This window comes from Eutrigla gurnardus (assembly GCF_963514095.1).
Source record: "Eutrigla gurnardus genome assembly, chromosome: 11".
NCBI classification, from domain to species: domain Eukaryota; kingdom Metazoa; phylum Chordata; class Actinopteri; order Perciformes; family Triglidae; genus Eutrigla; species Eutrigla gurnardus.
The window spans coordinates 23,492,596-23,516,107 of NC_139925.1; the positions used below are offsets into that span (position 1 = coordinate 23,492,596).

At 41.5% G+C, this 23,512-nt stretch overlaps 1 protein-coding gene across 2 annotated transcripts in view; it reads right to left on the minus strand.

The window, feature by feature from the left end:
• Window positions 1-23,138, minus strand: part of LOC311021357 (heterogeneous nuclear ribonucleoprotein L-like) — a 34,914-nt gene extending 11,776 nt beyond the window's left edge. For both annotated transcript variants that reach the window (XM_084021855.1, XM_084021854.1), the window contains exons 1-7: window positions 22,777-23,138; window positions 13,353-13,471; window positions 10,815-10,924; window positions 10,590-10,717; window positions 8,561-8,646; window positions 8,157-8,253; window positions 7,087-7,159 (exon numbers count right to left, since the gene is read on the minus strand). In XM_084021855.1, the coding sequence (XP_083877981.1) occupies window positions 7,087-7,159; window positions 8,157-8,253; window positions 8,561-8,646; window positions 10,590-10,717; window positions 10,815-10,924; window positions 13,353-13,471; window positions 22,777-22,992 (829 nt within the window). In that variant the 5' untranslated portion in view covers window positions 22,993-23,138. The remainder of the gene's footprint in view (window positions 1-7,086; window positions 7,160-8,156; window positions 8,254-8,560; window positions 8,647-10,589; window positions 10,718-10,814; window positions 10,925-13,352; window positions 13,472-22,776) is intronic.
• Between the last annotated feature and the right edge of the window lie 374 nt (window positions 23,139-23,512).

Sequence of the window (23,512 nt, forward strand, 5' to 3'; positions counted from 1 at the left end):
CCTGCCGTTGTGGGAGGGGCCTCCAGTATCTTGTCGACTGGCCCAGAAGAAAGATCCGGGGTGCCTGCTCAACACATCTTGAGCTCCCGCCTCATCAAAGCCTTCCATCAACAACATCCTGACCAACCTAACAGCACCTCAGCTAACCCCACAAAGCCTCGTTGTGTGGCCCTCCCAGCTCCTCAACCCCGCACCTCGCATACAGAGGATTTGCCCCCTGAGCGGGAGGATTCATCCTCTGATGACCAGGATGTCACTGGCCTCCAGAGGGGTCCTGCCCTATTTCCTGGCCTCCAGAGGGATTCTGCCTTTGTCGCTGGCCTCCAGAGGGATCCCGCCTTCATTGCCATCCTTCATTGAGGTGATGCATCTGTTGCCAGCCTCCAGAGTGGCTCTGCCCTTCGGCCCTGCCTCCTGGCCACCCTCCAGGGAAGTTCTGCCCACCTGTCCTATTCCATCCTGGACAGCCCCACATTCGTCTTCCTACTTTTCTGCATTTGGGTCCTTTGTTATATTTAAAAACTAGAAGCCACACCAAAAAAATCAGACAGTAAAGAAATTACGGCAGATAAAGCATCAGTGGTGCTACTGTAGATACCATGCTAGGCCCCTTAATAAAAATGGGACTGATATGTCACCAGCTATTTTGACAATCATCCTTGAGTGCAGGAAATCTGAATTATTTTAAATATCATCCAAGATAAAGGAAGGACAACAGAGGGTGATGCTACAGGAGTGGTTGGAGATGTTTTTATGGATGCATTCATAATCTGAAAACTACAATAACATTTTCATAATGCAGCCTGCATTCTCCATGGTGGAAATAATATATGTTGCTTCTGTTTAGTTATGCTATTTGTTTGATAGAATAATAGTCAGAATATTTTGGTAAAAAAAAAAAACCACACACACAATGAAGTTGATCCCTAAATGTAAAAATGATGGGCTTTTGAAAGAAACTTAGAGATTTCATGAAAATAAAATAATAATGGGCAGAAGTTTCCTACTACAAACCATACAGCTTGCTTTATCATGCTTGTGTTTTGTTTTTTAAATGACATCCATTTCACCCTCATGAGAAATGAGTCTACACCTCAGATTTTTTTTTTTTTTTTTTTTTTTGTAAATCAATACATTTTATGGTAATGACTGATGGAGGTGAGTAAATAAGGAATAATTTATTGAGAGAGGCAGTTACAATGTACAGGTACAGTGAAGGTCACGTGATCAGAGATGTTAAAGAGAAAGTACCTGTGAGACATCAAGGTTTCTCTTATTTCTCCATCAGCACGAATGAACATCAACCTGCATTATTCCATCATCATAATGATAAACAGATCACTATCATCATCACATTGAAGCATCATTGTGTTGTTCATATCATAATGATAGAAACATCATCATAATCATCACATACATTGAAGCATCACTTTGTTGTTAATCTCATCATAACGACAGAAACATCATCAATTCCAATCACTGTCTTATACACATCATACTGCAGTATATATAATACATACAGTATGTAGAGTATATACAGTATAAACAATTTACTACATACCAGCTAGACACTATGGAGGCACACTGAAATGACATTGACTATTTTTAATATATTGTAACAATGAACTTTATCATTGTGAGGACCATCAGTATAATGTATTAAGTTTAATATAATGCATTAAACTTAACCATCACAACTAAACCGATTGATTTGATTGATTTCAAAAGACATTAAGGCTGGAAGTAAATAGAAAACAACACAGTTAGGTTGAGTTTCCAAACTACATCATTAAATATAGGTAACAAACTACATAGTTAGGTTTAGGTAACAAGTTTTAGTTAGTTTTGACAACAAAACTACATAGTTAGGTTTGACAACAAAACTACATAGTTAGGTTTAGGTAACAAGTTTTAGTTAGTTTTGACAACAAAACTACATAGTTAGGTTTAGATAACACGTTTTAGTTAGTTTTGACAACAAAACTACATAGTTAGGTTTAGATAACACATTTTAGTTAGTTTTGACAACAAAACTACATAGTTAGGTTTAGATAACACGTTTTAGTTAGTTTTGACAACAAAACTACATAGTTAGGTTTAGATAACACGTTTTAGTTAGTTTTGACAACAAAACTACATAGTTAGGTTTAGGTAACAAGTTTTAGTTAGTTTTGACAACAAAACTACATAGTTAGGTTTAGGTAACAAGTTTTAGTTAGTTTTGACAACAAAACTACATAGTTAGGTTTAGATAACACGTTTTAGTTAGTTTTGACAACAAAACTACATAGTTAGGTTTAGATAACACGTTTTAGTTAGTTTTGACAACAAAACTACATAGTTAGGTTTAGGTAACAAGTTTTAGTTAGTTTTGACAAGAAAACTACATAGTTAGGTTTAGACAATATAGTTGGATTTAGACAACTAAAATACATAGGTCACAAACAAAATAGTTTGGTAATATTAATGTGAGCCTCCTTGGTAAAGAGCATGTTACCGCACTTTAATAAACCAGGAAAAGACCTGTCCTGCTCCGTGTAAAAAACGACAATGGATTAGGTACTAGACAATGAGTACTGATTAAAGAGGGAAAATTCCATTCAGTGCTCCATGCCTGCTCCACCAGACTCATATACAGCTTCATCCAGCAGGCTGTCAGGAAGCTGAACTCTCTCCCACCCACTCCTCTCTGTCTCACTGTCTGTGATAGGTTAGCTTTTACTTAATCAGATGACCCAGACATGCTGTCCTCACCCTCCAGCTCTGTACAGTAAGGATGGGATACTGTTGACCTCAACTGAGGAGGTAATGGGGCGATGGAAGGAGCACTTTGAGGAACTCCTGAATCCGACTGATACGGATCATCAGGTCAAACATCACAAGGTTGACACCGAGTTCAAAATCAAAGTTGGATATTCTGGAAAAGGTAGCTGAAGAAATATTCAAGTACAAAGCCTCCCCAACGGATGCTGACTTCAGTGGTGTTGCCGAAGCACTAATCAAGAAGCAGCCATGCTCTTTAAAAAACCAGGCAGTGTACTAGCCGAAATAAACTACGTGTGAGACTGTAGCTTTCCTGCTCCCGCATGAGCGACACAAATGAAGCGAACTGTTGATCATTGGTTCGTAACGAAAAGTGCTGTTCACGTTACACCTGTCTCAGGAAAGACCCGACATCATTGGTGGAGTTAACTGCTTCACCACCTGTCTCCTCTCACACCATAAGATGCCAGTCCTGTCTCACCCAACACCGGTGTCGCAAACCAGGCGGTTTGTAACTAAAGAAAACCTCGACTGTTTTCAGTTTTATCTAAAGTGACAAATATACTTTTATATTGTAGAATATTTTGCTCTAGTTTATTGTAAAATATAAGTTGTAAAAAAAAGAAAAATATTTTATTATATTGACTTACATTAGGTAATATCTATGCCAGTGATTAAATAAAATATATTGATTAAGTTTTTATTAAAAATTATGGTTTGTACTGAATCGGAAATTTAATTTAAGTTAATAAAATTGCCTGTAACCACTACTGCTGTTAATACTACTACTACTACTGTTAATTATACTACTACTAATATTACTAACAACCCCAAATGGAGCCCAAGATCCTGGTCTGCTCGAGATTTCTGTCAAAAAGCCTATTAAGGCAGTTTTTTCTCACTACTGTGTAACTCTTGCTTCTGGTGATGTTGAGACTGAAAATGTATTAACCCTGAAAATCATGAGTGGGTTCTAGTCCTGCTCAATGTGTTAAGTGTCCTGAGATAACTTCTGTTGTGATGTGACACTATAAATAACATTTAAAATTGAATTGTAACAAAATGTGTTTTAGTTTGTTCAAAAGTAAAACCTGTACTTGAATGTAATTATAGATACTGTTTTTCCAAAATGAAATATAAAGTTGTAAGAAAGTGGTATGGTCTTTATAATAAATCATCTTTTTACTTTGTGTGAATGTAAATATTGGTCTTTAGCAAAATCAAAATATTGATTGATGTTATATAAAAATGAATAGTTTAAAAAAAACATTTGTATAATTTGAGAAAAATGAATACATTTAGCTGTGCCAATTTTTTTTAAAGGTAGTCCAAACAATTTTTTCAGTGTCACTATGTTGAAAAACAAGACAACATAGTTAGGTTTAGGCAACAAACTACATAGATAGTAGGGTTAGGTGGATATTAACTTACAAAAGTATAGATACCAACAGTGCCGTCTTTGCCTTCTGCCGTTGATGCAGACAGACAGCTACACGGCTGCTTCTCTCATTAGCAGCTGAACACATGAACACTAGTTCACGTTCACAACATGTGTTTGTAATTTTCTCCCCGTGGTATTGGAAACGATATTGAGGATCGAGTATTTTCCTGGGTATCTGTATTGAGTTTGAAATTCTAGTATATGACAACCCTTGTAGGTTTAACTCAAACTATATAAGTAGTAGTAGTTTTGGTAACAAACTAAATAGTTATGTTAAGGTAACAAAAGTACATAAGGTTTAGACAACAGAACTAAAAACAGCTTGTACAACAAAACTACATAGTTACACTTCATTAACAAACTACATATTTAAGTTTTAAAGTAGCATCCAGTATCATGCTGGACTATTACGCCCTGAGTGAAGCAAAACTCTGGTCTTTTCAATGTGCCTCCACTTAAATTGTATAACACTGCAGATCTGCATATAATTAATTTATAAGACCAGTTGGGACCAGTTCACAATGCTATCAATCATTTCATGAGTCACGTGTGATCCCTACAGGCTCCAATGTTCTCCACCATCCTCCAAGGTTCCCTTTAGATCTACTGCCATGTGCCAACAAAAGCATCAACAAAGGCAGAGAAGAGGAAGAAGGTTAAAGCGATGGTTCGGAGTAAAATGCACCCTAGGTCATTTCCACCATGACATCCAGCCAAATACCCCCTTGGAAGCATTTTTAGCGATGGTCAACATTGGTCGAGAAAGGGCTATCCATTCTCGCTTTAACGTGAATGGAAACCATGATGGATACCTTAAAATTAGGTGGTTTTAAATTAAAATGAGGAAAATGAGGCATGTTGGTGAGTTAACTGAATGTAAACAGAACTAACTTGTAATCTGCTTGTTAATCAACAGCGTGTTGTGAGGATGCTGCTAATAACATCACCTGAAAAATATGTTCTCATTTTTTCTCATTGTTATTTCCTGAACTGATTGAATGAAGAATGAACTGAGCCCAACATCATCATCACATTTTCTTCTGCTTCACACCACAAACAGTAGAGCGCCTGCCTGCTGCTGTACAATTCACTGTGCATAGATAATAATAATAACAATCATAACAAGCATCATCTTAAAGTAGAAATGCTACGATACATTTCAGTGAATGTTTAACAACCAAAGTTGTCTCAGAGCTCCAGAATGTATCCATGCACATGTCTGAATGTACAGCTTCTGTAATCAGATTAGGGGAGTCACAATATTCTGGTTCTCACTAATTTAACCAGAAACATCTTTTAATCGGTTTAGAGCAGGCAGGTTGCTTTCATCTGTTTGCTGGGAGACCTGCATGATGGTCACTCAAGAGAGTAACATCTAGAGGCTTTTGATCCACCAGACATCAGGTTTGTACAGCGTGGAGCAGTTAGAAGTACAGGGAGCTGCTCCTGGGCATGTTGAAGCAGCAGCTGCGTGGCGGTCAGCTGGAGAGAGATCCACCTCAGTCTCTGTTTGCTGAGTTGCAGAAGTAAAGATGGAAGAGAGCTGCAGTGCATGGTCAGCCTGACGTCCTTCGCTCAGTGTTTCTCTGTCCTCGTGGAGGAGCAGGCTTATGATTTGCTGGTGTGAGTGTTTAGTTTGGAGAGACGCGGGGAGGCGGAGGAGTCTTGGTGTGATGGAGGTCTGTGGTCCAAACTGACTACACTCTGAATCCATACTGAGAGAGGATTTGCACACAGCTTCACCAATCAGTGACTGTGTTCATCTACTGGTGTAATGCAAATCAAGGAGTCTGCAGTGGAGGGAAATGTACCACTACAGCCTGAAGACAGAGCCCTACCTTCTACATCATGGGCCCTAGTTTCGTAGACCAGGCGCAGTCAGCTCTCAGCGCACCTGCGCCACGCCAACGGGGTGTGTCCGCCTGGACTTTGCAAGTTTCGTGCACCGCGCAGGCTTGCGCAGGCTTGCGCAGGCACACCTCCCGTCTCGCCCACCGGCGCAAGTGGGAAAGAGGGAGGAGAAGAAGGCGTGAGTGGGAGACGAGGAGGAGACGAGGCGTGGACTGGGATTAATACAGCCGATTCAGATCTTCACCAATCAAATGAGCTCCTCTCCTCACCTTTAATGCGTTAGGGGAGGTTCAGTGCAAGTTCCGTCACTTGACAACCCGATGACAGAAGCAGCGCCGCCGCTCACACCACGCTCATCACGCGCTGTGCGCGCGTATCATAATAATAACAATGCCGATATTATAAAAAACAGGAGAGAGAGAGGGAGATGTTTTGGTCCGAGAGGCTGAGTTTCCGTTACGCGTGCCATCCGCCTTTGATCTGACGTCAGATGTGACGGGACAATCTATATAGATATAAATTCACGTGTTGATTCAATTAGTTGCATTAAATAGTGTTTGTTGTGATTATTTATTGCATTTAAATGTGCCTGGAACTGTGGAAACCTGCCTGTGAGGTCTCGGTGACGTGTGCGCACTGCGCGCCGTCAGCCAAACTTCCACTCCGCCAGCTGTGATTCACATTGAATGAATGGACTTTATTTACGCCTTGCGCCGAGAGTAGCTGGCGAGCTTTCAGCGCAGTCTCGGCGAGGCTTTTTGCCACGAAACTTCCGCTACGCCAAGCTGAATCTGTGACGCCTCCCCCTGCTGCGCCGCCACACCCATCTTGGCGCAGGCGATCCACCAAACTGCCAAACTGACCGTGCGCAAGGCTGCGCGGGTCGAAACTTGCATTGCGCCGGCTCCGCCACCCTGCGCCGCCCTGCGCTGGTCTACGAAACTAGGGCCCCATGTGTTGAAAAAGTAGGGGCACAACAAACGGTCTAGCTGCCGTAGTCTGACTAAAGTAGGAAACAGGTTGTGTCTTACCTCGTCGGACCAGATATGGTTTAGTGTAGTCCCAGCTCTCGTTGTCGTTCTTAATCACATTTAGACGTGTTGGCTGTCGACACAAAGATGGAAAAATGAAAAAACAATGGATCACCGATATACAGGTTAATCCACGTTTATTTACTACATTTATTTCCTGATTTAGTTCATCATTTTAGTTCCTGTACTATTTGGTTGAAAAGGAAATCTATTCAGGAGATTATCCCAATCACATCAGCATGTTTCAAAGTCAAAAAGACAAAAAAACTAAACTTTTTTTGTTTTATTAGTATAAGTTACACTCTAGTCCTCTATATGAGTCAAAACCAGAGAGGTTCATTTCACTCCACATTCTCTAAATTAGCTGGCTAATAAGCTAGGATCATTGATAGTGATTTATTTATATTCTAAAGATCACTTAATGTGGCATCTCACTACTTAAAAGAAACACTGCCAAGGTCCGACCACTTCTCTAGTGGGTCTGAGAAAGAAGAACACAGCTCACTTCCAACTCGTCATTTGACGCCTGGTCAGTGTTCCTACCCTTTAAACCATGATGCTATATAGGGACCCCTCAGTAAAACTTCCAATGTACTTTGACTTCGTTTTTTGGGGTACCTGGTAGGTTCGGGTAAAGGTGGTGGTTTGAGATGAAATGTCTGTTATAACTTGTTTTGTAAACGCAGTGCTTACATAAAGTACATAACAAGCACATAACAAAAGTAATGTCAAATAAGTCAAAGTTGATGTGCTTTCATATGAACAGCAATCTTCTGGGTGAAAGTTTGTGACAGTGACAGAAGACGTAGATGGGTTGGTACTGGAGTCATTTGAAGCCTAGTGCGTCTCATACAGATGCTAAAAGGCTACCTGGTGAGTTAGTATGAGATACTGAGCGGTGATGGAAGTGACAGTATTTGTCCAGTGGGGTAAAGAACAGGTTGGAACAACATATCCATGCTATTGTTTACTTCTCTTCCTTAATGAAGGACCTTTCAATGGCAGCAAGTCCCTTCTTATGTCAACCTGACAGAATGAGTGTGACTGTTGATGCGCTCAGTGTCTCTTACCCTGGCATATTCGATCTTGAGAGTACAGCAACCAGCGTAGACGTCGGCTCCATTCAGAGCAGCTTTGGCCTTCTGAGCACACTGTACGGACTCAAACCTGAAGAAATGGGTCAAGGAGAGGATACGGGACGTTCCAATACACATGTAAAGAGACACATGTCATCACCAACATGAAAACACACGTGAAAAAAGACATTACTAAATGTAAAGACACACACACGTGGAAATGCACATGTAAAGGGGCACATGTGAAGACACATGTAAGGAGACATGTCTAAACAGACATGTAAAGACACACACATAGAGATACACATTTAATTACAGATATGAAAAGACCCACAAGTAAAGTAAAACTTGAAAAAACACATGATAAGAGACACAGTTGACACACGCAGTGAGGATACTCCACCATGGCCTGGATGCCATTTCGCTTAAAGATGACAATCCTCAGCACACTGCCGATGGGGTTACACACTGTGTACAAAACATCCTGCAACAAAAGGGAAAAAAATAAAGAAACAACTTTCAACATGATCTGAACATTTCTGATGTTGTAGTATGTCTTAACGTGCATTTAATGAATACCATAATGATGCTGCAGCTGTTAAAGGAAAACACCACCGCATTTCCATACTGAACTATGTTCTGCTCTGATGTTAGACGAGGTGATACATACCTCCCTCTCCTCTGTACGTGCACTCAATGGCTCTTGAGCGCACTCCGCGCAGCGCTAATTTGCTAGCATGTAGCTTGTCCTTAGGATCCAAAGGGGGGTGAAGTTAGAAGCGACCAAGCACTTCCACGTTGTCCCTATTTAAATACGGTTACGTGAGTAGTTACACGACCCAAGTTTGGTTACACAAAATGAAACATGCCAATTTTTCTAAGCGGATAACAAGGATAACTAGATAGTATGGCGGAATAACAACTGGAAGCACTCCGACGTCGGCGCAGTAATATCATCACTCCGCTCCCCCTCTTACTTCCGTCAATAGAACCTACGTGACCTGCACGCCGTCGCCTGCACTACCTGTAGTAGTTTGTGCACAGTTGAGGAAGCATCAGGTTGTAGTAAGATAGTTTGTGAACAATCAAACATCATGGTTATAACGTGCATCGTACAGGGTTGTGAAAACAAGCAGAAGGTATATAGTCCCGTCATGTTTTGAGTGATGATATTACTGCGCCGACGTCGAAGTGCTTCCAGTTGTTATTCCGCCATACTATATAGTTATCCTTGTTATCCGCTTAGAAAAATTGGCATGTTTCATTTTGTGTAACCAAACTTGGGTCGTGTAACTACTCACGTAACCGTATTTAAATAGGGACAACGTGGAAGTGCTTGGTCGCTTCTAACTTCACCCCCCTTTGGATCCTAAGGAATATACTGGGACAAGCTACATGCTAGCAAATTAGCGCTGCGCGGAGTGTGCGCAAGAGCCATTGAGTGCACGCACAGAGGAGAGGGAGGTATGTATCACCTTGTCTAACATCAGAGCAGAACATAGTTCAGTATGGAAATGCGGTGGTGTTTTCCTTTAAGAGAGAGAAATCATTTCATTTTTAAACATCATAGAGTGTCACTATTTCAGAGGGGGACTTAATGAGGACGCTAATGCAGACATTAGGGAGGTGGATTGAATTTAACAAAAAGGGAGCTTTAATAACCAAAGCTGGAAAGGAAAAGCTGACAAGAAACAGACAAGAACAAAAAAACAAACCAGTATGTGACACGGTACAAATGTAGATACAAAGGAGGAACCTGGACACTGGACTAAGACAGACTGACACTGAGACAGAACACGAAAAGGACTAAATACACCAGAAACTAATGAGACAACAAGGCACAGGTTGGCAGACATGAGGGCGGGCTGAAAACTAATTGGTGGAAACAAAGGTAGCAGAGCAAGTCTGATGAGTCTAAAGCAGCGTTCACACCCAACACAACGCACATTCTTTGGCTCACTGTTGACCTGGACTGACTTTACGGTTGTGGATGGAGTTAATACGCCCTGAAGGTGTAGTTGTTTGTTGACATGTTTGATGACCGGCATCAGTTAGTTCTTTTGTTTAGCTGAGAGGTTTTCATACTGTGACAAAATAAATATAGTGGACATTGTCAATGAAAGTGAGTTTATTGTCTATTACTGTTCCTAGATATTTAAAGTGTTTGACCTGCTCCACTTCCTACTGATTGGCTGGTAGTTGGATCTGTGCTGTATGCTCTACTGTTGCCTCCTTGGTCTCTAAGAACTAACGGCTAAAACACTCATCAAATAGTCTATGATCCAAGGTCTATTATACATGCACTATTTATTGTGTGCATTATAATGAGTTAGATACACTATGATAGAAATGTGTTTGTGTGTGTGTGTGTGTGTGTGTGAGTGTGTGTGTGTGTGTGTGTGTGTGTGTGTGTGTGTGTGTGGTTACCGTGGTTATAGGATAAAGGGGATTCTGTATGGAAAGCAGCAGGACCTTGTTGCCACTGTTGGGGTTGTCAGCATTGGTTGGTCTGGTGATCCTCTTGGATGTTGAGTAGTTAAAGTACGCCTGTTGGCCTGATGAACACATGGATGAAGATATAAACACATACAACACATGTGTATAGTTAATGACATCAATAAGTGTTTACTCTGAATAGCTTAGGAAACAAACCTGCGATGTAAACAGCCTCCTTGGCTCCACAGGACACACAGCAGTCGGCGCTGTCCACTGCAGAGAACTCCACCAGGGCCTGACGCTTAAACGGCATCATCATCACGTAACTGAGAACACATGGACATACACAGAATGTTCATTCACATCTTCATTCACTGAGTACACCGTGAATACCGCGACTACAAATTGTCACGTAGGATTTTGTTAAGCCACAGTCGAATCAAACCGTTTTGCTGTGATTTAAATAAAGGATCAATAAATGAATAAAACATGATGCAGAAGTAACTACATAATAAAGTCTGAAGTCATGGTTCGTTAGGTCAGTCTGTAAATAACTTTTAAAATGCTTGTTTTCTAAATGGCATTCAGATTGATCGGAGGTAGGCAATGCTAACACCGTAGCCGCTCCATAAAGACTTAAAATAACATCATCTTAGATATGGCAGGGACCTTATATATCTGTATTTTATACACATAGCTTTGTTCAGTTTCTGTATGAAATGTAAGTGATGTAGTTAATCACCTGAGAGTCTGAGAGAATCCATGTGCTTACAATTTGCTAACAGGTTGCAAATCGATGTCTACTACAATGAAGTGTGCGTTCACTGACTGCTACTATACCTGCTGGCTATGAGCCGACTAGCAAACAGCAGCACAGAATGTCGTGGTTTGAGCTAGTCGGTCACGTCCACATCGAGGTGTCGCGATTGTCACGTAAAAGCTGGTCAGGAATCATGGAGTAATGGGCTACATGTATATAACAAAGCTGTATCAATGGAATGGAGCTTTGCATCTCACTTCTGACCACTAGATGGTGGTGTAGTGCTTCTACTTATTCTTCCTCAAGCAGGGGCTGCGGTTGAATCATCAAAAAATTAGGTCTTAACGCCTTTTCCTTGACCTCGGGGAAAACGGTACAAGGTTAAGGAAAGTTGGAAGGAGAACTCAAAAGGATTTAGGAAAAGTCGACCGCGATGCTCAGAGAATCCAACCGGACTTTCACTAAGCTACGTCATTGTAATGCACCTGCTGATGATTGACAGCTGATGATCGGCAACGGTGTTTGATGTGCGTCTGCACTGGAGAAACTACAATAATGGACGACAAAAAGCGCATCGTCCACTTCTCCCCATGTTGTTGGTTTTATAAACGGCTCGCTCACTGACCGGCTTCTGTTCGTTTTGTTCATGTTGAATATGAATGTTGTTCATAATCAATAATTTGTTATTTGTTTGCTGTATTTACATTTCATTTCAGTTGTTGTTTTAGTTTAGTTCAAACATTTGTAACATGATTGAAATAAATAAATAAATACATTAAATTATTATCACTGTACTTACTATATGTCTGCATGAAAGTAATTGTTAAATATGCAAATAGGCATATTGTTTGTTTTCATGAACGGCCGAGGTGTGCGTCACTTTAAATGTTGCTCTCGCAAAGAATTGTGGGTCAGTGTGATCTCGTTTCCTTTCGTAAAGGAAGACCCGTTGTATCTGAAGCTAAAGGAGATGTGAAAGAAAGCATTGGAGCTCCAATTGTGCAGCCAATTGTTTGCTTCTGATTCACTTCTTCAGTTAAGAACCTTCCTAAGCAAAACAGACTATTGGACCGCAGCCTTCGTCTCTCTCCCAGCCTGGTGGCAGCTGTCTGTGGTTTGTCTTGGGGTTTATTTATGTAGTTTCTTAATTCTCATTTATGCTTTTGTTTTGTACAGATTAGACTGGCAGCCCTTTGTTTTACCGCCTTTGTGGCCCATGGCGTGGTTTATTTTTAATGTGAGCCGGTCCATCTGATCCCTTTTGTAAACTTGGAAACAACTTCAAAGTGGAAACAAGTATTTAAACACAAATAAAACCATGAGCCGTTTATGTTATTGCCCCCCTGTAATCATTTTTGATCCGGTGGCCGTAACGATGCATCAAAAGGTTAAATTATGCATTTACAAAGTGCTTTAGAGGAGATTCAAAAGTGATAAATATTGAGTGTCATAATCGTAATAATAAGAGTTATTTATAGGTGACATTCATGCTAAAATAGAGATATGCCAAATAACAGAGATAGAGTCTACCGGTGCTACTTCAGCGACAGTAGAACTGAGGAAATCTTCCCAGGAGAGAAAGTTAACACCAAAGATGCAGGAGATAAAGCAACAGGAGGCTTCACACAAGGAGGATATATTCAGTAGACTGTAAGAAAACTGGTAATAATAATAAGGTAGAGCTTCACGTGCCAAACTAAAGTGTAAAGTTGAAAAGAATCCCAAGTTTTAAGGCGACTATGTTAACACAGGACTAATAACAAGACTAAATAAAATGTTTTAGCTTTTTTTTTTTAAGCTGGCAAAATTAAGAAAGAAAACATTTTGCCCAAAGTAAGTAAGACTAAAATGTAATCAGTTTTGGTCGACTAAATGTGGCTAGTCGACCAAAACCAAAATGTGACTAAAACTAAGTATTTTCATCTCCAGAGTAAGACTAAGACTAAAATAGCTGCCCAAATCAACACCTGGACACATCGAGTAGTTAGTCTCACCAGATGGATCCAAACTTCTCCAAAGCGTCGATCAGATCTGCCTCCACCACAGCCTCACACAGACCCCTGACGTGGACCACGGGACTGGGGGAGATACGATGGGAGTCCTCGCCATTATCCTGCAACACACACATAGGCAACAACAGTGACACACTTGCTTCTTCTGCACACCAGAGGACTCAACACAGAGGTCTCTGTTGAAAACCTGCTGGCTCATGAATCTTACTTAGAACTAGGGATGGGTAAAAATATCGATTCAGCAATGCATTGCGATTCTTTTCCCTGCAATTCAATATCGATTCAGCAATCTTCTGAATCGATTCAAGCCCCTGGCCAGTGGGGGCGCTGTGACCGACACCCTCGTGTGATTCGCGCTGTACGGACGGGGACACTAGACCAAACCATTACAATATGGCGACCGGAGTGAGTACAGCGTTCACCGCTCCTATTCGCCGCGAATAGGCGCGTAGCGGAGCCCGCTTCCTTTCGGCGCTCTTGTTAAGCAATAGTGTAGTTCACACCAGACACGGAGCGCCGCGAATAGGCGCGGCCGTCCCGCACCGTGAAGCGATCGTTTCGGCGTCTGCTCTATTTTTTGCGCGTACCGCGAGCGAACGCATCAATTCTGGCAGTAAATCACACAAAGAAACACGAGACAATCCGGCCAATTTTAAAAATAAAAACAATTTTAAAAATAAAATACCGCGATTGACAAATGCGATCATAGTTGTGTATCTCAACTCGCACTGGGAAACAGGAAGAGAAAATACATTTAATAAATGTGAAGAGTAGATACACAAATATGTGTATTTCAACGGTATATCTGCACTACTACTGTCTACTACCATAGCTTCCGCGGGCGGTGTGAACCCGTTACATGCACTGTAGTTCAGTGTTTAAGCAGTGTCCTGTTTTATCATGCTATGAGTTATACCACGGCTGTTCATAAGGCATGAAACTAAATAAATTATTTGAAAAAATGATTTGGTACTCTTACTTGTGTATTTCTACTTGATACTGAATCGATATCGAAGCATTTCAATCAATAACGAATCGAATCGATATTGAATCGAATCGTGACCCAACGAATCGAAATCGAATCGAATCGTGAGAGTCTAAACAATACCCAGCCCTACTTAGAACCAACTTTAGCACATTCACACAGTCACTGTCACAGCATGGTGGGAGCAGACCTGAGGAGAGGCATCAACGTTGCCAAGGAGACCCAGCAGAGTAATGTGGAGGACCACTTCACACATAACAACACCAAGTGTTACAGAGATTACAATACATTGTGGACATTCCGATTACTGAACCAAATGTGACTGTCATCTCCTGAGCCACTGTTAAAGAGTCATATTCATAAATGACGCATCTTTTTCACTCAATATTCACAGATATTGAATATCTTCTTCCTTGTGCAATATATTGTTATTTGGCCAACACAATTACAATTAAAAAATGTAATATTTAGGGGTTGCTATAAAAAAATCTCCAGCACAAGACCAGGGATGGGAGGAGGGATTCACCTGCCGTTGCCATGGTGAGGAGTTTAGAGAGTGTGAGGTGCTGTTAGGGTTGGGTGTCGTTTGTTCCAAGCCCTTTGTCTGAGGTCATGGTGCAACTCCAGTAGGTTTGTTTGTAATAATAGCAATTATGCTTGGGCAGTATTACGGTTTACCACGGTATTTAGAAATCACCATGGTATGATTGTCAATACCCTCATAAATACAGACTCTGCTTTCTATGTTGTAGTAACCAGCAGATGCCACCAGAGATTATCTGTATAGTGTAACAGGAAGCTTACAAACTTCCATCTTTTGTTGACTTAAAAAGCTTATAGTTTATAGTAGGGATGTCAGATAGTGTTAGTTTTGTTGTCAGAAAAAAATGAAAACTGAGGTGACAGAGTCACTTCTCTTCTTTCTCTTCTTGACATCCATCCATTTTTAATGTTTTGTGCTGTACATTTTAATAATATTTTTTGTTGGCTATGAAGTTTATTGCCACAGTTTAATCAGGTTACGGTTGCAGCCACCAATCACTTGGTATTCTTTTCCAATCAGCCGGTATTCATTCTAATATATTGATTGGTGGTCTCTCTAAAGACTGATCAGAAGAGCTGATCAGATGATGCATCGAGTTTTAATGGAAACGTTTTCAATACTCATTTGTCAGCTTTTAAGCCTGCTGTTTAATTAGCTCTGAGAGGGACATGGCGAGCTCCATGATGCCGAGCAAGGTGTGTACCAGCCCAGCTTAATTGGTTAATATATAGACGTAAATTAACCTATTAGACCGACTTGTGTAAGCGGTCAAAAACCTCCTTGTCACATGATTTTATTTATTCATATTTATAACTGCCAGTCTGCCACCACCATGTGCTCTGTTCAATGTGCACTGATGTGTCGGTACCGTCTGCTGTGTGTGGTTGAGTCACGGAGGGAAGGAATGTTACATTTCATAAAGATAAGAGCATTCACAGTGGTTAGAAGGATTACATATCTTCTAATCACCCACAGCAAACATAAAAGTACCAGTAGCAAAGTAATGCATGGCGTTGATTTATTATTATTATTAATGTTAACTATTAATGTTTCTGTTTTACATCACCGGAGTTACAGCTTTTAGAATAATGCTAAAATAGTCATATATGCCATAATAATCCATCCAAGTAAGAAATGTATTTAACAGAATACACGTTATTGGTAAGATCTATGGAGCTCTAAATGGACAGTTATATTATGAAAGTATTAATTTACACATTCATGCAGTCAGTCATTTCGACCTGTTTCCCTGAGTCAGATTACGACCTTTACCATCCTATTTGCGTGGAATTTTCGAACAATCTGCATATTGTTATGTTAGAGTTGATCGCTGAGCAGTTTAGGTGTGTTGCATCAGTTACCATGGTGATCTTCATGGTAAGAAGTTTATAACAACAGGTCATTTGGAAAATGGTCGGTTTTGTGCCAAAACAACAGCTTCTGGCTTGAGAGCTGCCGGTGGCATTGAACTATATTCCCACTGGTACTAGTTCATACCCTTTCTGATGGGGAACTGGTGGCGGCCACACACAGATGCTTTTTCTCCAAATGTTGCAGGTTTGGGAACATATCATCGTGGTCTTTCCACCACTGCAGGGGAACTGGTTGACTGTCTGTGTTGTCAATATAGTCATTTAATACATCTCATGTACAACAAACTGGGATACATTGAATATAGTAGAGATACCGCTCATCCCTAATTAGGATTGTGAGGAATTAATAACTGAAGCCAATATCTGTGACTTTTGTTTATTGGTCTTATTTATTGTAAAATGGCAATATATTAATAATCTTCCTATTTCTTTAATATTTTGTTGTGTAATTGTGATGTATAAATGCCAATATAGGAAATATGTTCTATAAATATATGAACCTTTCAATGATTATTATTTTAGTTCTGTATACATACATAATTACAAGTACTGTTATACATGGCACTTTAGGCTGCATCAGCGAATGCATTATGTCAATAGAGTCCTCACAAGTACACGATGACAAAGGGGTGTGTGTGTCTGTGGGTGGTTTGTGTGTCTGTGTGTTTGTGGGCATGTGCTTGTGTGCGTGTTTGAGTGTGCTTGTTTGTGTGGGTTGGTGGGTGGTTTGCGTGTCTGTGTGGGTATGTGGGTGGTTTGTGTGTGTGTGTGTGTGTGTGTGTGTGTGTGTGTGTGTGTGTGTGTGTGTGTGTGTGTGTGTGTGTGTGTTTGTGTGTTTGTGTGTGTGTTTGTGTGTGTGTGTTTGTGTGTGTGTGTGTGTTACATCATGTCATTGTGACAAAGTGAGAAAGGAAGCACAGTGAAGTAACAGTGATAGCATCATGTATCTGTTGGTTTCAGTGGAGGATGTGGTGTAACAAACTTACACCACACCACAACTTCTCTCTTTTACCGCTTCAAAACCTTCATACCAACTCTTTGAGGATTCCATTGAGATGAATGTGTTCTTAGGTTTCTTATCTATGAACTTTCAGCCATCAAGCTCCTCTTCTGTGGACCCATCTTCCTGTTCTGGTTCGGGAGGCAGACGCTGTTCCCTCTTTTAAGAGTAGGCTTAAAACCTTTCTCTTTGACACCGCTTATAGTTGGGGCTGGCTCAGGTTTGCACCAGCTCTTAGTTAAGCTGCTATCAACCTAGACTGCCGGGGGATTATAGAGACTGAGCCTCTCTCTCTCTCTCTCTCTCTCTCTCTCTCTCTGTGTATGTTCCCGCTCCTCCACAGTCTAAATATGGTCAATTCCTTCACTGGGTGCAAAAATTCCAAAATGGTAATGATGAAAAATGTGAACATTTTGGCAGGAATCTTTGGTAACCCTGTTAACAAGGCTCCAGACTAACGTTTCACATTCGTCACACTGGTGCACCAGCACATAATTTAGGTGCACACAATTTTTTTCACTGCACCTTATGACACCGCAATAATCCACATATTATACCTTTTCTTTACAGTTCCCATATAGAGTTTTTTTTTTTAATGTTTTTTTTATTTAAATCTCAACACAAACAATAATAAAAAAACCTAAATTGCTCTTCTGTGGTGATATTATAAACACTGTTAATGTTATTATCATTTCTGACTCAATGCTTTGGTTTGTGGCTGCCTAACCCTGAGACGCTGCGGGGAGGGGGGCTTCTCAGCCCACCACGCACCTGTACAAGTTGTTTTTTTAACATTTCGATTCTGAACGACGACGCTCCGACAGTAAAAGCATGCTTCCCCGCCAGGCTCTGGCCGTACTCTTTGCAGTAAATGCATTATGTTGGCCCGCCTACGACGAACTGGAGACCGAATCAAACGGGCGGTTCTTAAAACTACGAGCAACTGGGGGAGACAGGTGGTGAAGTGGATAACTCTGCCGATGATGTTGTGTCTGTGTTGGGACAGGTGGTGTAACGGGGACGGAAACTTCGTTGTGGAAAAACGTCAACAGTTCTCTTCATCTGTGTGCTTCAAGGAGGAGCAGGATAGCTACAGTTTCACACGATTCAGGCTTATACACTGCCTGATTTCTTTTTCCCACCAATATTCAGCAAAGAATAACAAAAAACATCTATTCTAATTAACAACTCTCATTCATTCACAACTATGACAGACCCAGAAGGATGTTTCATCATAATTAACATACCTATCAATAATTGAAGAATTTGTAACATTTATGGACTAAATACTGACAACCCATCCTTATTTAATTTTTTTCTCCTTCATCTCCACTAAGTTCAATGGCTCAATCATCGTGAGAGGTGATTTTAACACAGTCATCAACTCACTAATAGATAGAAGTAACACCTCAAACAAACACATCTGGCAATCCACAGAAACAATACAGCTCATGAGTGAAGTTGGTCTTGGTGATAGTTGGCGTTTGCAAGACACCATTCGTTTTTCTCACCGGCTCTCCAATCATTCTCACGCATTGACTACTTTCTCACCAGTAATTCAACAATATCTAACATTTCAGATTTAAAGACCCACCCCATTATCATCAGTGACCATGCCCCGGTAACATTCACATGGAATAGAACCAATAAACATAAACTCAAACTGGAGCTTTAACACATGCCTTCTCAATGATCCAGACTTTGACAGTCCTATTAAAAAAGTGTGGTTCTCCTTCCTAGATATGATGACTCCCCAAAGGCATCTCTGTCTATTCTATTGGAAACAGGTAAAGCAGGTTTAAGAGATATAATCATTTCATTCTTGACTTCCAAAAAAAAAGAAACAACAACACCAAAATGAACTTGAACAAAATCAACTTGAAAACATCAATGCATGTAATCCAGCAAAGGAAACAGATCAAACTAAGACAATATACACTATATTGCCAAAAGTATTCACTCACCCATCCAACAATTGAAACGAGGTTTTCCAATCACTTCCATGGCCACAGGTGTATAAAAGCAAGCACCTCGGCATGCAGACTGTTTCTACAAACAGCTGTGAAAGAATGGGTCGCTCTCAGAGCTCAGTGAATTGGACTCTAGAGCAGTGGAGACACGTTCTCTGGAGGGACCAATCACCGGGGCACAAAGCAAGGTCCATATAGACATGGATGAGTTTGGTGTGGATCTGCCTGATTCCAGTCTTGCTGAGGACCCCAGATCATAATGATCCTCCACCTAATATCACAGTGGGTGTGAGACACTGTGGCTTGTAGACCTCTCCAGGTCTCCGTCTGACCATTAGACCATCAGGTGTTGGGCAAAGCTGAAATGTGGACTCAGAATCAGAAAGCCAGTTGCAGACGGGAAGAAACTGTTTTTGTGACATGAGGTTTTGGTCTAGACAGACCTCAACCTGCCGAAGGGGAGTGTTGCAAACAGTTCATGTCCGGGCTGGGAGGGGTCGTACATGATCTTCCCTGCTTGTCTCAGTGTCTTCAACAAACCCTTTTTATAACTTAGAATACTGATATAAATTGTTAACTAAAGAAAATTAGCCAACAACAAAGTTACATACAACTATGTACATTAAAATGCATGCAATACCTCAGGCCTTTTTTGAGTCACACTGTTGCCACACAAATTATTTATGGCCCTCCAAAAAGCAATTTTTGTCCACCACAACACAGAGGCCTCACAGGCCAAACACTTCCAGCATGTGTCACTCCTCCTCTTGTCCACCTGGAGGCAGCATTTGCATTTCAGTCTGCCTTTGGTGGCTTTGTGGCCAGTGTCTGTGGCTGTGGTAATGGGCATAGGAGCATGTTTGACGCTCCTGCCCTGGGGAACACCTGCCTGCTCAGTGCCACAAATCTGACACATCTCCACCATGAAGTCTTTGTGTGCCGTGGGCTGCACGCTTGGCACTGCTCAGCACAGTGCAAGATATAGGCATTCGCTGTTGCAATGTCCAAAAAGTGCAGCGACATGTCGTGTACCAGCATGCAGTTTTGCAGTGGGTTGAGTAGTACTGTATGAACTGGTCTGAGACGGCAACCCCACCCATACTCTTGTTGTATGCCACGATTGGTGTGGGACAGGGAATGCCTCTCACAGCCCAGCCTCCATCTCCATCCGACACCTCCTGTGTGTCCATCCACTTCACAAACACAAGTGGGCCCATTCTCACTTCCACTTTCAGACTTGCCAGTGTATATGGTGAACCTGATGGTGTAGCCACTACTCAACTCAGCCAATGCAAAAAGTTTCATCCCCCATTTAGTTGGCTTATCCTTCATCTATTGTGTAATGCCCATTTTTGCCTTTGTGGCCACCATCCTTTCATCCAGTGCCAGCTCCCTCCTCGGGTGGTAATCAGCCAGGCAGGCACTGACAATGTCATCATAAAGGGGCCTGACTCTGAACAGTTTGTCATGCCCTGGTTTTTTCCTGTCATGTCGAACATCCTCCTCAGGATCACTCAGATGAATGTTCCAAAATATGGATCTGAACATGTCTCTCGTCATGACTTTGGCTGGAAGGGGCACAGACAAAACGTGGTTATGTCTCCACTAGTCTTGAGGACACCAACGACATATAGATCAGGAGACCAAAAAACTTCCAAAGATCTTCCATATCTATATCAACCCATTTGTACTTTTTAGCTAATTCTTTCTTTTTTGCAGCATTTTTGTTTGTGTTGCTTCAGATTGTGCTGACTGTGTCAGTGGCAAAAAAACAACAGAAACAGGTCTTCAGGACTATGGCGGAAAGTGTCTCCAGCTGGACTCCTGGTGTTCTCCGTGTCCTCCCCTGGCTTCCATGGCTCAGAGCTAACGATTCGATTTTAAACCGATTGTCGATGCATCTTGATTGATGCAACAATTTTTTTGTGTACGTTTCCATGCATGATTTTAAAAAAAACAAATGAAATCTGAGTTTGCAACTCAGAGTTTGCTTGTCACTACCTTCTCTAAAGCATTTTCTTTCTCACAAGTAGAAATGACTTTCTATGAACACAAAGTCCTCCTGTTACAGGACGTTATGTTCAGTGCTTACGTAGCCGCTATGGTGTTAGCCTAGCTTAGCTCTGAGCGAACAGAACGCCGTTGCCAAAACAAGCATTTTTTAAATTATTTGCGTTTCGTCTTAATGGACAGACTTAACAAACCATGACTTTGGACTTTTTAACCAATCGTTGTTACTTCTGGGACTTCCACAACATGTACAAAGCAGTAATAGTGTTTATTTCGGCCATGAATGATGAAACATTATAGGTGTAAATGCAGCGGGTCCACCTTATCATCAAAGTCGAAGTCACTCTCAGACTCTGACCATGGAAATATTTAGTTGCAATTATGTTATGTTGGTCAGTAAAATAAATATTTTTCCACAGAGATGACAATTTGGTAAAAAATGTAACAATCCTGACAGAAAATCGGTGGGTTAAAGTTCACAGCTTTCTTCAATAGACCATGGTGTCGATCACAGATTTACTGATGCAGACATGGAAAGATGCATGCGGTGACTTTTCCACTAGTGAGTGTCAGCTTCTGATGGAAATTTATGAGGAAATAAAGCATATAATATGCAAAAAAGGTAATACGACCACTGTAATAAAGCAGCGAGAAAAAGCATGATGGGCAATTATAGTGGACCAACAGAGCCTAGAAATCTACTAATTTACTAAACACAACTCTTAGCTGAAATTCTCATTCATTTTAAATAATAACAGTAGGCTGATGGTATTTTAATGCAGATGTAATATAGATATGGAGCTGTAGCTGCCTGTCTGCAGGGCGTCAACAGGCGGAGATGGCAAAAGTATTGATTCTTTTGCAAGTTAGTATTGAATCCAATACTAACTTTAAGTATCGATCATTTTCTGAGAATCGATTTGACATCGATTCGATACATTGAAAGCTTATACGTTTCAGATTATTATACCTTCATTCAGAATGTTGAAATGCAACTGTATGGATGAAAGGAAAAAAAATATTTTTGAAAATGATTCTGCTTGTTGGAATTCATTGTTATAAATGCACTTGTTCTGAATATAATTTGGCAGGGAGTAAAACTAAAAGTTCCAAGCTGATAAAAAGTGTAACTCAGCAGTTTATTTGTTGGTTTAGCAAACTCAGCTCTATTCGATAAAGAAGGAAGTCTGCTCAGTGTTGGAGAGAGTGAATTCATTATGCTGCGAGTAACGGGAATCTCGAACAAAACGAGACAAAACGTGACTAAACGTTTAATTTAAGTGTGGAGGGAAATAACCAGTAGGATACGATACAGTTCTACACGAACGACTGGTCTCATGTCATCCTTCTTAGTCTGTTAGAGATGATGACGAGGTCACCTGTGAGACAGGTGGACGTGTGTCAGACAGGTGTCGATGCAGAACAACAGCAAACATCGGCGCGCGCACACGGCCGCGCACGCGTACGCGTGGTATGATGCTGCGCTGCAGGCTGACGTTAGATAAGATGCGTTCCTGTCCTTACCTTCCGTTCTGCTCCGTATTGGCTGCCGCTCCACCGGGCCCGGCTGTCCGCCGCTGGTTCTTCGTTACCGGGCAGGGAGCTGGAGTCCGAGTCTTCCCCCTCCTCCAGCTCCTCTTCTCCCTCCTCTCTCCCCTCCGTCTCCTCCGTCTTCAGCCGCTTCGCCGCCCTTCCGTACTCCCCGTCCTCCCGCTGCTCGGCTCCTTCTACCGTCGACATGTTCGGTGACTCCTGGCGGGTTGCGGAGCAGCTCAGACCGACAGCTCCATGTCCGCAGGCCGTGTCTCCTGGTGTGTATCCCTGTCCTGGTCTCGCGGTTCCTCTCGGTCCCCGTCGCTCTCTATCGCTCTCCAACGCCACTGATTTTCTGTGCGGAGGTGTGAGTGGACACGTCCCGCCCGTGCTCTTCTCGCATTGGTCAGTCGGGTCCTGCGTCTTGCTGATACGACGTGTGATTGGTCGGTGACGATGCGTCAACAGACAACACCGTGGAGGGGTGAGCAGAAAGGAAGGCGAAAGAAGAGGAAGTAAGACAGAAAGGAAAGGAATGATGGAAGGGAGTGAGAGGAGGGAATGAGTGAGAGGAATACATAGGTGGAGTGGATACTCCTGGGCACACACTACAGGTTTTTAAAATCCTACACATTTTGAAATGGTTGCATCACACACATAAGGAGAATGTGCACAGATGTTCTTGTTTCTAATCATGCACACACTACAAGATTTAATAACAACGGTG